At 39.1% G+C, this 15109-nt stretch overlaps 2 protein-coding genes across 2 annotated transcripts in view; one reads left to right on the top strand and one right to left on the bottom strand.

Moving 5' to 3' along the window:
- The window catches only part of TK2 (thymidine kinase 2, mitochondrial), a 16473-nt gene extending 11012 nt beyond the window's left edge, over positions 1-5461 (top strand). The window contains exons 5-8 of the mRNA XM_009320256.1: positions 808-896; positions 1203-1282; positions 2567-2647; positions 3048-5461. Of these exons, the coding sequence (XP_009318531.1) occupies positions 808-896; positions 1203-1282; positions 2567-2647; positions 3048-3146 (349 nt within the window). The 3' untranslated portion in view covers positions 3147-5461. The remainder of the gene's footprint in view (positions 1-807; positions 897-1202; positions 1283-2566; positions 2648-3047) is intronic.
- A 5553-nt stretch (positions 5462-11014) lies between these two features.
- On the bottom strand, positions 11015-15106 carry LOC103913760 (the record flags this gene model as incomplete). Its single annotated transcript, XM_009320306.1, has 2 exons — positions 11015-12819; positions 15056-15106. Coding segments are annotated over 2 exons (1557 nt in total), but the record flags the coding sequence as incomplete, so codon positions are not given.
- Positions 15107-15109: the final 3 nt, after the last annotated feature.

Genomic DNA, 15109 nt, shown 5'->3' with positions numbered 1-15109 from the left:
ACTATCACCAGTTTTGAAGACAGAATAATGTAAAACTAGTAATATTTGACTATTTAGGAATATGGTAATAAGTGAAAATTCCAATACTAGTAAAAATATAACGTGATTCTTAATATGTCCTCTATAGACTCCCTTCTACATGAGTTGTTTGATATTTTATTATTCTTACTGAGGTAACCTTGGGGCAGTTGTCTCCAATATTGTCTATGCTCTCTGAATACAGAGTTCAAATGAAGCGTGTTGAATATTTTCAGTACTCCTTCCACAAATATTTCTTACAGCAGGAGTAAATTTTATTTACACGGTGTCATTGTTTTTTTACTGCTCTTACTATGGCTTCTGTAATGAATTGTCAGTGCTGCTTAGTAAATCAAGCCTTTCTGGTGACATGCACTGCAGTAGTTCAGATATATTTGAAATGTTCCTGATACAAAGAACTTGAGCAATAAATACCATTGACACTAATTTGTTGTTATTGCATAAATGTCAACATGGTAATGTTTTTCTTCTTAGTCACCAAGTAATTATTTCTTAACTGTAGTGGGAAAAATAATTAATGTTTGTAACCGTTAATAATAGAAACTTTGTGTTAGTAAGTACTTTTTTTAAAGAAAAAGATTTGGTCTTTCTGTTGTATAAACAATGCTTTATGAAGCCTTCAATTTTGGAGGGCATAATACTGGTCTTGTTTTCATTTCACATATGCTGGAGTAAATTGGGAGTAATTCTGGTCAGGTGAAAAAAATACAAGTTTAGAATTGATCTGTGCATGCTGTTCAGTAAGTGATGACTTTTATGTTTATTCAGCGGAAAAATGCCAGAGGTGGATTATGTTGTCCTAACTGAATGGTTTGACTGGATCCAGAACAACACTGATGTTTCGGTTGATTTGATAGGTAACATTTTGATGGGATCTGGAGGGGCTTGTCTGTGGGTGGTTTACTTACTGGGAGAAAAAATAATTCTTGTTTCTTGGGTCATAAATAATCATATTATTCAATATAATAGTGGTTGCAATGTGTAGCATCAGGCAGCATTAATTTGTGGATGGTTCATGGATTGATTAACAGTAATGCCAAAGGGGAGATTCAGTGGTGGTACCCAAGTCAGGATTCTTTCCTTCTATAGTTTGTGAAGTAAGTTTCTTCTTTGCTTTTAAAGCTGATCCTTGAACATAACTATTATAATTTTTGTTATGGCAGTTTATCTGCAGACTTCTCCTGAGGTTTGTTATGAGAGGTTAAAGAGAAGATGCAGAGAAGAGGAAAAGATCATTCCTCTGGTAAGGAGTTCCTTCAATATATGTGGTTACAATGAGCTTTAAAAACATAGTGATTCCAATCTAATCTAAATACTAAAATCATATCCTGAGTGTATTGCCAAAATGTGGTGCAGCTGTTTCCATTGCAAATTAAAACTTAAGTATTTAATTTTGATTTCTTTTACAAAAATGATCTGTCATGCACACTGACTTATGTGTTATGTTTTAGTAATCAGTGTACTCTAGCTGACTGTTTAGGTGCAGTATTAATCAACTATTAATCTTCTCTAAGATGTAAAAAGGCAATTGCTTCTGTATCATTAAACGGCATAAAGGCACCCAGTTGAAGCACAAAGACCTGTGTATGCAGGTGCTGAAGATTTATGTGGGCATTTTCTGTTGTCTGCTATTACCAGGATGTTTATGCATGAAAAGCATCTCTGTTTGTGTCTGAAAACAAGCAACTTGTTGAAAATTGTTAGCATGGGAATCTGCTTAAAAATAAACTGTAGTAATTGAATGATCACTTCCTGTGTCAGTTACAGAATGGCCCTTCATTAAACAAGTTTTCTTCTAAAGAAAGCCTAACCAGAAATAAATGTAGTCGCAGAAGACATACTGTATACTACAAAGGTACCTCTAGCGTTGGGTAGTTCAGTAGAAGCAATTGTCAGTTGAAGATACACGCAAAGAGCTAAATTTTGGGCCATGTGGAATTTTGCCTTGGAGAATAAATCCTTGCTATAATGGATTTGAAGAGACACTGTGTTACTTTGCAGCTCTACTGAGGGATGGGGGGGAGCAAATATGAGTGAAAAATGTTAAGTGGTCTCCATGAAAAAAAAACTAACAGTTGATGACAGGCAGAAATGCTTTTAGAGGAAATTGAGTCAGAGTTAGGAGAAAGTGAACTGGGAATTTTAGGAAAATGTATTGACACAGAAAGTGCCTTCAATACATATTCTTTGCAGTCTTTCCCTTTTTGTCCTTCTCTTTGTTGTATTTTTCTCTGTAAAATCTTGAGCCAGATTATACCTACGGGAGAGAAACGTGGTTCTTGATCTTAAAAGGAGCTGAGAGCCCTGTGTTCCTGTAAGCTGTGTGTCTTTGAGGTTCTTCATGGAGTAAAACCTTATACTGGGAATTAGTTTTTCTCAGAAACCTTCTGATGCTTTTTATTTTTGTTAGTGGAAATATCTGATGCTGGCTTTTATATGTAGTTCTTAACTACTTACCAAATGTATAAAAATTGCAATGTGTGTTTCATCCCTGGGCATATGTGTTATTTGAATGCCTCTTTCCTAGGAATATTTAGAAGCTATTCATCAGCTCTATGAAGAGTGGCTCATTAAACATACACTATTCAAAGTTTCCTGCCCAGTGCTTGTGAGTATTATTTTAGTTATAACCACTTAAGCATATGGAGGATTGTACTCTCCAAATACTAAGAGTGTTATTTAGTGGTAAAAGTAAATAAATCTGCTTTTCTAATAACCTTTGGAGAAGGAAAATCTCAGAAAAAATGTTTACAGCTATCCAGAGTGTATAGCATAAAAGTCTGGTCTTCCATCTCTTTGATGTAATTTGAGGGGCTGTTCACTGTGATTGTTTGCAGGATCAGACATGTAGCTTTCCAATGAATGCCAAATTCTGAACAGAAGGGTAATTGGACAGATCTCTAGGAGTGTATCAGTGTGGCTTCAGTGGTAGTCCTGTTCTATTTTGCTCAAAAGCAAACATGTTTTATAGTGTCATTATTTCTAATGTTCATCATCTTCTTTTCAAGGTTATTGGAGCTGACCATGACATGCAGAAAATGATAGAAAAGTATGAAGAAAACCGGGACCAAATACTGAATCCATATAATATGCAACACCATTTATAGATGTCTGCAGTTGTATTTTAAAAAACATGTTTATGAATTCTGATTGGGGGGCAATTTTGAGTATATTCAGTATTTCTAAATATAATGGTTTTTGCTTTTGAATTATGCTTTGTAGAATGTTGTGGACTTACTGCTACGAAATGTTCAGAAACAAGTCATAAACAGAGTACAAGCCAATTCCCTTTCATGTTTTTACATTCTCCATCAGCTTTACTGTGTCAATTTGGTTCAGCTAAAATAACAGCTGTTTCTCCCATTTCCCACTTCACTGCTGCTTCCTATAAGTCACCTAAGTTGTTTCTTTTTTCTTCCCCCAAGACAACCCTATTTTTGCAATTTGAAAGAAATAGTTCCATACAAGAGGTGGGATGTCCTCTTTTATTATTAGAGGAAGCAAGTGAAGTGCATCAAGTTAAAGTAGTTTTGTTAAATTGGTCTTATCAGGTTGAAATAGGGGTCTTACTCTAATCCTACCTACAATAGTGCAATTTCATTGAATTCAGTAAGTTTCTTCTGCTTTACATGAAATCACAATACAGCTGTAGTTCTGAGGATAACAATGCACTAGCATAGTCCCACTGAATTCAGTGGCAAAAAAAAGAATAACAGTTTTCTTAAGTGATTGCAGAATGGCTCTGAGGCTCTTTCTTAAAGGCAGGTTATTAAAAGGGCTTATTTCTCTCTAGTTTCATGAAATCACTGGCCCTACCATGGCTGAGTTGAGGGCTAGTGAAAATACAGGATGCACAGAACTGTATTTGTTGTTCCTTTCAAATGGTTATAAAAAACCTAAATTAATTGATTTCTTAACTATTTACGATTCTTGGATTGTACTTTTTTTATAAAGAAAAATACAGATGGTTCTTTGGGTTTATACCTTGATTGGTTTATTGTGACTTACAGGTACTTGGAGAGTAGAGAAACATAGTGGAGATTTCATTCTTGCACTTGTTAGCTTAAGTGTCGAGTTGCTCTTAATTTCTGCTTTGCCCTCCGAGTGTTGTCTTCAAGATAATCCTTTTAATGCAGCAGTTGTGACTGTTTTCCCATTACTTTTTCTGTTTAATTTGAGGGGAACAATTCCTGAAGTATGGTATATAACTTTTTTTTCCCCCAATAGTTTTGGTTGGTTTAGTTGGAGCAAGGAAGGTTAACAGTGCTTTAAAACATGCTTATGTTAATGTAGTTGCGCATCTGTCATAGCTTTGTAGTGAATGCTCCTAAAAATGGCTAATGTCCAAGACTTCAGTTAGTACTTTGATCACTTACTACAGACATTTGTCTGTAACTTGTTGGAGGATATAAATTTTCAGTTACTTGGCTTTTCCATGTTCTACCTGATTTTGAACAATAACTGATAGTATTACTTTTGGAGATTACTGCTTTTATTTTGTAGTTTTGTGGTATGTCTAAAAATGTTTGTAGCTGACATGACTGCACCGTTTTCCAAGGCAGGAAATGCAGTTCATTTCTTGTTATTTCCATCTGGTGGGATACTTTTTTCCCAAATCAGTACAACTTAATAATGATCAGTGCACTGAGAGAGCATTTCCTAGTGAAGTACTATATTAGTATACTAAAGCTTGTGAACTCAGTATTGCCATTCTATTGTTCTGTTGTAAAGCTTTAGAATTCTAGCTTAAAAATAAGATTTTGTGTGTTAAGTAATCATCTTACTTATTGAAGCTTATTTGTAGGGGGATAGTAGTAATTCTTGAAACCTTCTGTTAAACTTTCAAAGTTTTTTCTTCCGTAAGAGACCAAAAGAACTATTTCTTTCGCAATAGTTCTATAAACTTGAACTTCAGTTGTCTTCAGTTTATTCTTAATTCTAATTTCATTATGGGCTGTAGAAGCCAAGGATGTATATTTTGCACACAGTCCAGAAAATAGCACTTAATTGTTTTATGCAGAGAATCTTACAGTACAAAGAATCTCACTGTTATCTTTCAGCTTTTGAAAGCAGCTTATGCTTTGTGGTCAGATTTTTTTTCCCTTTCACTGTATCAAAACAGTAGTTTGGAGGTTATTGATATTCATAATTGTAATGGAATATAAAGGAATCATTTCTATAACTTATTAAAAATTACAGATGCAGTGGCTACAGAGAACATGTTTATTTTATGTTTTGCTATCAATTTTCATGTATAGATTTTCATATGCAGGAAGGTTGTGGTATTTAATGAAAACTGGGAACAAAACCAAACAGGTTGCTTGTTATGTGTCATAAATGTAAAATGTTTGCAGTCTGCTATAGATGTGTAGATAAAAATACTGTAGTAAGCATAAACAGCTGTTTTTAAGCCTGAAATTTATTTGCTTTTGTTTCCTGAAATCTCTCAGTTGATGAGGGGAGGGAAAAAAGGGCAATCAGCATTAGTCTGATACATATTTTGTTTCTTTTATGACTGTTGAAGCAGTGATTGCGTAGCAAGTTGCAAAATACCATAGAAAGTACTCCGTTTCTGCAGGCAGACTGAACTTCAGTACCAGTGGAATGGATCATATAAACAAGCTGCTACTTCTCTTAGCTTTTAAGATTTGGTACATAAGTTGGGTGTAGCCTATATGTAAGTTGCATGTAGCCTATATTTGTAGACTGAACCATACATAACTGGTTTTGCATACATTTTGGCTGTTCTGGATTTAATTACTTCTGTCACAGTAAGTTCCACATCTGAACTGCAGCATGTGTGAGAAGTGATTATCTCCTTCTGTATTGCCTTTTCTTTATTACATACTAGTCTGGATACAGGTATGTCTCCTCCAGACTTTGGCATTTACTTTGTCCTGGTCAAGGTGTCTTAGCAAATCGATAATATCTTGGAGCAGCATATAAATTGGTTTGAAGTACGGTAGAGAGACTGGCAAAATTAAAACATTTAACAGTTGCATTCTCTTAGCCTGACCTTTTGTGTATTTCTTCTAGCATGGGAAGCATGTTTAGGAGATCTTCGTTGTTTGAGTGAACATTTCAGAGGTGACTGTCCAAAACTAGGTCTCAAGAAACCTTGAAAATTGTTTTCATCAGTGTAATTAGCACACAAAACAATTGCCTACACCAGGAAATAGTCCAGCATCTCTCTTCAGTGCACTTGCTCCTGCAGAGACTGTAGGAAGTGCTGGGTATTCTGCCATCAGTCCCACTCCTGAATAATGGGTCTCCTAGCAAGTTACTGTCCTGTTTCAGGACTTGGAGAATCCAGTCCTTCCTGTAGTGTATGGAGGTTTAAGTAAATATTGTGCATTTCTAAAGCAGGATGAAGTCAGGTGAAAATTATGGTGGTGTTTGCCCCCCTGCCCCCCAGCATTTGAGGGGGCTGACAGAAAGTTGAGAGCTTTTTTTTGAAACTGAAAAGTTTAGTTTCAGAACAAAAACTAGCAGTTGGTAGATTAATTCCTACGTAAGAGAAATGTAGTCTTCTGTCTAGTCCAGATCAACTTTTTCATTGATCATTTAACATTTTTTTAAGAGGCTGGCATGTGATAATTATTTGTGCTGTATCAGGATCAGGGCACCATTTTGCTGAGTCTTGTGTAAACATACACCTACAAGAGCTATCTCTGTCTGAACACATACATAGGTTCAATAAGGAGAGTGAAGGAATAGAGGAGCTCTGTTTGTTACCTGTGTATTGCATACATACTACTTGATTTTACTTCTTTTTATGCCAGAAGGCTTTGAGTTGAATCCTCTGCTCCACCCTGTAGCCCTCTGTCTGGTAACCGTGATACATTCCTCCCTTGCATCCCCCAGAAAAAGTATTGAGCTGTTAGGACTTCCACTGTGAGTATGCTGCTCTGCAGATGTCACTATATTCCATCCCAATCCTAATTTCAGGTTTTTTTTACTGTTCAGTGCTGTGAAAAGGACCCTTGTGCGATTTAATCGGCTCTCTCACTTAGGGAGCTGTGCCAATTAATTTCCAATGGGTGGGACCTTTAGCTGTGGTGGTGGGTTACTGGTGGTTATTCTCCCAGTGTTTAGGTACAAGGTAAAAAATGATAAGGCAGTGTTTCAGAAATTGTCTTTGTGGCGAGATGACTCTGAACAGCAGAGACATCTATCTTCATCAGTGCTTTGCAAGCCCTTGCCAGACCCTCTCAGGTATGCTTTGTCTGTGTTTCAGGGAATTGTTTTTTAAGATGGTGATTTATAATTCTGAAGCAAATTGTAATGTCTTTATTCATGTAGTGTCTGCATCCTTTCCAATTGTGTGTTTTGGGGGTTTGGGGTGTGTTTTTTTTTGTTTTAACACTGAAACTTGGTTTTCATTCTTGGCTTTGACACCAACAAAGTTTGTTCTAAACCAAAGCTATGCTGCTTGAGCATCTTAGCTCCAGACAGGGCAAGGGTGTATATGTGATATGAATGGTAAGGGGGAAAAGACTAATTTAAGAGACCCAGCGGGGAGAGGTCGTGTGAGTGAGCATCACCCAGCTACCAGGTCTGCTGCCTGAGCTCTGTCTGCACTGATCAAAGAATTTCTCTAATCCAAGGCTTGAGAGAGCTGAGCCATTCAAAGTGGTTGTGTGTAGCATATAAATTCGGGAACAGAATTGGCCTTGTGTCTCTATGATGGAAAGACATCCAATCAGTCAGTAAATTCCCATTAAATTCATAGGCAAATCAGGACCAGCTGTAGCACAATTAAAGTTGACAGCTCACCAGAGGATAGGCACACATTTTACAAACACAAATTGCCTTCCTTTAGAAAGGGGCCCAGGCAGCCCTCTTGCTGGCTAGCAGTGCTGCTTGAGTGGTTGCTCTTATTTAAGTTCATTAGCCAAAGAGAGGTGCAGTGGTTACTACCAACAGGGACAGGAGGGCACTGGCAGATGGGGTCAGAAATCTTATGGTTGCTTTTGTCTGCCCCTCTTCTCAGATCTGACTGTATTTACAACCAGGATTTTAAACCCAGTTCTACCTTACTCATGTGGAAGCAGTTGCACAAAGGACTGCTGCCTAAGGCCTATTAAATATGACATCTTTTATTTCAGCTGGTTTTCAAATCCTGTCTCTTCACAAGCATCTTTAACTGTAAAAAGCTGTCTCTTAAAACCCCAGAAATTTGCAAATACAAAAGTAGTTTCTAGTACAAGACCTCAAAATTCTACCATTTGTACAGGAAGAGAAGTTAAAGGTGTTCTTGCAGCAATAAGAAACTCTGATGAAAATATCCAGGAGACTTTAAGTGCATAGTAGCTCTGCCTACAAAGGCAGACAGAACACTTACCAGTCCTGGCTGATCTGCCATAAAGAGGAGATTCTTCCTCAATGCAGGTACTCAAACATTAACAAAAAGTAGATTCTCAGAACATGGCCATTTTATATTTAATAAATTTTGTGCAGTTTAACTGTTTGGTGGGCATTGTTCATCATTACTATCTCCACCAGTGTTCCTGTGACTTGGTGGAGCTGTGGACTGTGGTGCACTGTTAGCAAGTTAGGGCTGTGCTTCCTCTCTTCTGAAAGACCCTCTGTATATTTTTTTCCCCATGTGAGCTTGTTCATAAGCTCCTGGACATGGAAGATGCTGGTCCAAAACCCTGCTCAAACAGGGGCAAAGTGAAGATCTATTTTCAGGTGTGTGCCAGGTACCATGAAGATGGAAGCAATTGTGCACAGGCCCATCAGGGGAAATTATTTAAAGATGTAAGAGTGTTTCTCACAGTAGATGTTAACTGAACAAGTTTAATGAAGGCCAGCAGTATGGCATTAATGGAGTTAGATGCCCAAGATTGTGTCTTTTCAATTGGTAGTCTTTAGTTTCCTTTTGTATTGGTTTTTCATATATAAGTTGCTGTTAAATACTTCTCCTAGTGTGGCTACAGTGAAGATAAAAATGGGATGTTGGGTATATGAATCCTGTAGTACTGATGGTCATCTAAATACTTAGGAGACATCTTCATTTGTGATGAGAAGGGTTTTTCACAGTTTTAAATTAGAGTTCCTGAGTAATTGACACAATATGAGATTTAAACCACATAATTTTAATAACCCCCACAGGGGGAAAACATAGCTTATAAAAACCAAAATGGTTAGGAAGAACAAACTGGTACTTGAAAAAAGAGCAAGGAGGTTGTGGGGGGGTTGACCCAGGCAGCAGCTCAGCGCCTACACAGCTGCTTGCTCCCCCCTTCCCCAGCAGAACAGGGGAGAATAGGAAGAGCAAAATCAAGAGAGCTTTTGGTTTGAGATAGAGGTTTAATAAGTGAAGGAAAGAAGGGGAAAAAAAACCAAGTGATGCAATGGCAGTAACTCACCAACTCCCACAAGCTGACCGATGCCTGGCCAGTCTCTGAGCAATGGCCACCTTGGTAGACAAAAAATGCCACCTTTTTCTGCTACCCCAGTTTTATTGCTGAGCATGATATTACATGGTATAGTATATCCCTTTGGCCAGTTCAGGTCAGCTGTCCCAGCTGTGTCCTCTCCCAGTTATTCACTGAGGGGTGGGGGGTATAGTTAGAAAAAAAAGAAAGCTGTGATACTGTGCAAGCACTGCTCAGCAATAACCAAAACACTGGTGTATTATCAACAATTTTAGCCACAAATCTCCAACACACCACCCCAGGGGCTGCTATTAAGAAAGTTATCTCAATCCTAGCCAGACCCCGCACAGAAGTATTAATTTGTGTGTGCATGTTCATAATACCTGTTTCTCCCAATCCCCCTCAAAGCTGAAGGCAGTCCTGTCACTTGATGTTAGCTTGGTTCAGTTTTATTCCTCCTACACTGCTGGAATCAGGTGATGACAGGACTTGAACAATTAGTTGTTCAAAAAGCAGATCTTTACATTTTAGCTCCTGAGGTTTTTCTAGTGTAATCCACGTGCTCCTCTTTGAATTTTTGGGAGATGAAAGTAAATTATAAACAATTTATACTAAATTAATTTCAGCTAGTATTTTAACTATACATGAAACAACAAAACATTCTTAGCATTGAAGTGCTACTGGAGAAGTTACTTGAAGCAGTATTAAACAGTCTTTCTAGGTAACAAGTGTATAAAGCATTGAAGATTGTGCTGAAATACAGTACCAATGACTGTGTGCTTTTCTAAATTAAATGTTGTGTATGACAGAGGTTCTCAATGCTGGGACTCCAGCTTACAGTTGATCTGATCTAACAATACTGCTCTCTTTCCTTCTCAGCACAATGCTTTTCACGCAGCACTTGCACCTACAGGATATCCCTTATCCTGGCTCTAATGCTCACTGGGACCCTTCTCTGATCTGATTTTTCCTGCCACTCAAATGGCAGAGAATGGCAGTTTTTTCTCTTCATTTCAGTGAGATGAACTGGCTTACAGAAGAGTCCAGTGAACTCCAGAGCTGGTGCAGAGTTAAGTGGGGTGAGGGAAATGGCAGCAGTAGCTGGATCTCCCTCTTCTGGTAGCAGTGAACGATTATGATGCTCAAGTGCTTCTCTTGAAATTTGTGGTGGCGGCCACAGAAAATTTTGGTAACAAGTGGAGAAAGGTATAAAACCTGTAATAGAGGTTATTGCTTTTCTAAGAACTAAGCTGTTGCTCCTAATGCAAAAATAAAACCAAAACTGTTCACAGGGCTGTTTCCTTCTTTAAACCTAAAGGAATGTTATCAAACTTTCTAAACTTATTTTCAAGTGAAAACAGGAGCAAGATTACCTCAGAGCACAGCTTCATAGGAATGTAATGAGTTAACAGAAGCACACTTACATATAGCATTTGTAAAGCTATGAAGTTGGGTCTTCCAGTTTAGAAACATTTACCTGTTTCTATCATTGTACAGCATGCTATACTCAATACTCCAGGAATAGGACTGTAAAGAAAAAAAAAAAGGAAAAAAGAAAAAAGCAGAAGTATGCTTAACTGAAGAAACCTGTCTGGCATTAAGTACAGCCAGAAAGAATCTGGCTAATGAATTAAATGGATTTAAATTTATGGAAGTTGCCTATGCTTTAGAAAGGTGACCATTCAGGTTTCAGTGCCAAAGGTTCCAGATGAGAAGGGGCCATGAAGAATTTGCTTAACTACTTCCCTTTTTTACTGTCCAAAAGTGGTGGTGTGGTTTTTTTTGCTTTCAAACTGTTTTGACAAAGCTAATCATCTCCTTGAGAATATGATCAAGGCCACAAGTGAGAGGAAAAAAAAACAAGCAGATTACAAATAAAGCACTGGTAGAATCAAGTGTGATGGCATAACATTCCTTGGTCGGTTTTGTCAATAATAACATAAGGCTCCTGGATTTCATTTACTTTTGAATTATAGTTCTCCAGTTTTACTTCTCTGGATTCAGGAGAGTCACGTTCAGGCTGTAAGAGGTTCTTTCTGCCCTGTGTGCTGGTCCTTCTTATGTGTGAAGACCGAACATCAATACTTTGTGGTGGAATGTAGGTGAGGTTAGGGGGCTCTCTAATGTGCCTGAAGCACTCAGAAGCTGTATGTGCATTAGGAGTATCCATTAATAGTCTCTTGCTATCAGAACCAGTAGTGGAATCCTCCATGTTCCCAGTAGTATAGCATAGATCTGAAGATGGCTCAATATGTGCAGCTGCTCTGTTCTGCATCTGAGCATTAGTCAGATATGTATGTTTTATTTTGGAGTGATTAAATTCTCTTACATGCCTGTCACTTGTACTTGCATATGATACTGACTCAGGTTGGCCAGTTTCCTCTACTGGATACATAAGGTCTTCCTGAGTGTCCTTGATTTGTAGTTTTGTGAAAGTTAAAGACAGCTCACAAACTTCCTCTTCCTTAGGGACACTGCAGTTTTGGACAGATGCAATGTCCTTGTACGGCAGAGACTTCAGCTCATTGGGTTCATCTGCTGGGTCTGGGTCTATGCAATTTATGGCATCATTAATTTCTGCTTCAATTGATTCTTCGGGGACTTCTTGAGCTTTGTACTCCAAAGTGTTTTTGCTGTCACAAGAACTGTCAGCAAATATTGCAAAGGCTGGCGGACCGCTTGCACCTGGGGAGAGTGGCACAGGCCTTATCTCATTTGCAGTTGACTCTGTAGTGATTGCCAAAGCACATTCTTCACTTAGACTGGCTCTTGGCTTTTTTTCAAAAGCTTTTGGAGAAAGATTCTCACTGAAAATAGGTGTTTGTCTTATGACAATGTCACTATATTTGATCAAGAAGTCCTCGCTGTCTGAGCATTTGCCCGGAAAATGTATGGTGTTAATGACTTGCCTTTGCTGTTCCTGAAGCCTGTTAGTGGATTGAGTAACTGCTAACTGAGGCGTGTCATCTTTGATCTTCAGATTCCCAGCAGCTTCAAAGGATATATTGCTATTACTTGAAGACTTCTGTTGAGTAGCAAGGCACAAAGATGTCTCACTGTTTTCTTTATTTTCTAGATGTTCGGCATCTTCTCTCTGGGGTGTCTGATCCTCTTTGTCCTTATCTCCATGATGCCGGTGCATTTGTGTTCTCTTCTGTAGGGTCTTCTCCAAATTGCCATGTTTTTCCTCATTTGTCATTTCGAGGATGGTTTCACACTCAATTCTTGCCAGGAATATTTCAAATGCAGTCTGCTTTGTTTCCTCATTGTTTCTCTTTTTGACAAGTGAAAACTCTGTTGCTGTTGTTGCAATGTAACCTATTTTCTCCAGTACTGTTTTCACAATGTCATCTGGCAGCACAGATTGAATATAGTAGACAAAATTACCGGTGAATGTCTGAAACAGAATGCAACATTGAAAAACAGATGAACACTGAGGGGGTGGGGTGGAGGGAAGCGTGAAGGACTCCTAAAAATCAAAAGTACTTCAAAAATTAATTACATCTTTAAGAAAAAAAGTTCCTAAAAGTCTGAATTTTGAATTGAAGTGAGTGAGGCTTTTCTAGCAGCATTATTTTGTCAGCCTCTCAAGCGTTATAGCTTTGCTATAGCACGTTTATTTCAGTGAAGTTATGCCAGTTTAAACCTGCTGATATATTGGCTAACAGCATCAATATTCAAAAAAGGAAGAAAGTAAGAAAATAATTTTAGTCAAACTAGAGAAACTCAGAAGTGTCTTATGTGCTCTACTGAAGAATGGAAGAATTTTAAACAAACAAAGATTCATAGAATAAATCACTGAGGTCTAATCTTTTCCTAAAGAAACAGACACGATGCACTCACTGTTAATTGTATTTCTGAACTGGTGACAAGACTGTAACATTTTCTTTTTCCATGGTTCAGACTCCTGCTGTAACTTTACTACCCCCGAATTAAGTTGCCATTTCTGTGAAAGCACCTTTTTGAAGGGAGACTATTCTAGCAGAAATATTGCCAAAACATGCTCTCTTTGCACAAGCTGTCTGCAAAACATGACTTGAATAAAATGCTGCTGCTGTGTAACAGCTTAAAAAATTGTTCAACATTTGCTCGGTTTTGGAGCTACCCCAGGCACAAGGCCTAGTTTGTAAACTGGAAGTGGGTTTTGGTTTTGTCTGAAATGCTATGTAGGAGAGACTATGTTGACCTAAGCATGACCAGCTCCAGGCAAGTCAGAACAGAATGGAGGTAGGAATGCAAAGTCAAGACTTCCAGAATCAGGGTAGCTTTATTTTCAGGCTGCCCAGCTTGAGACTGACTTACCTACTTCCTAAGGCTGAGACCTAAGCATTAGTTTCACAAGCGCAAGCTTGGGGGAGAACAAAACTGACCCCCAAAAAGGCCATCAACCTAAAAGGCCATAGTATAACATAGCACTGAGCCTCAGTCCATTCTCAGATAAAGTTGTCAACAGTGCCTTTCACTCCCCAGCTTCTGTTCCTTCTAGAGGGGAAGTAAGGAGCAGGCACTGTGGGGTGGGGGGAGTGACATCAGAGTGGGTGAGAGGCAGGAAATATGTGAAGTAGTATTCCACATACGACCATAACTTTTTATCAAGCCTGTATGTACACAAGATACTGGTTGTTCTCCAACTTGTGCCTTGCAGTAGAATTATTTCAGGCCTTCAGCAGGCTGTCTTGCACTTTGGATTACCCATGATGGTCTTCAGAATTTTATTTTAATAAAGCCTAAGATTCTTGTGTCATGAAAAGCTGAGCCTGCTAACTGTAGACCTGAATATCTTATGCTTTGCCCTGTTTTAGGGAGATGAACGAGGAGAAGAGGAATCTGCAGATGAAATCTAAGGGCAGGAAGAAGGAAAGAAAGGGTTTTTCCTCACCATCACCTGTTGCTGTAGTAAGGGAAATAAGTTTGCATTTTGGATGTTCAAGGATTTTGTTTAAATACAAGTAGATTCTGCATGTATTGAAGATTGCTGTCTCTTCTGGGTAATGAGATGTGTTCACTGTGCTAGGGAAGCAGGGTAAACTTGACCACCTTGTTGCAAAAAGCAACAGCGTTTCCTCTTTCAAAGGGGGTTTTCCTACCCACTTGACCAGCTGCAGTCACCAGAGCTAAGATAGGTGGTAAAATTACTGGACCAGAGAGACTGGCCCACCTGGCCTTTGGCATCAAACTGTTAGCAAGAGTGATAACTAATGCTAAAAAGCATCCCCTCCTTACAGGCAAATGAAGGTTAAAACTCACAGTAATGAGAGTCTAAGCCTTTCATTGTACCTTTTTACTTCTCTACCCTCTCACAATAACTGAAAGCCTCTGTTTCCAAACCCTTGAACTGCTCAGCACTCCTGGGAAGGCCCTGAAGGCCCGGCCTCGGCGAGGACAAGGCCCGCACAGGCCAACGAACACCTCGCAGCATCCTCGCACCGCTCAGGGCACCCCTGACCCGTTCCAAATGGGCTCCTAAACGCTGCTCCTAACTCCCCGGGGCGCGGGCACCGCTGCCGTGCCTCCTGCGCCACAGGCCTGGGGAAGAGGCTTTGAAACCCCGCGGCCGCCAGGCCCCGAGGCCGGACAAGTCCTCCCCGGGGCTGGCAGCACACCCCCGCCCGAGCTCCACGGCGCTTCCCTACCTTCAGCGACCTGATCTCCTTCCGCCACGGGGAGAGGAGCAAGTTGACGCAGAG

This window comes from Pygoscelis adeliae, unplaced genomic scaffold (genome assembly GCF_000699105.1).
Source record: "Pygoscelis adeliae isolate BGI_AS28 unplaced genomic scaffold, ASM69910v1 Scaffold62, whole genome shotgun sequence".
NCBI lineage: Eukaryota > Metazoa > Chordata > Aves > Sphenisciformes > Spheniscidae > Pygoscelis > Pygoscelis adeliae.
Note: the sequence above shows the minus strand (reverse complement) of the source record. Positions and strands in the feature narration are given on the sequence as shown.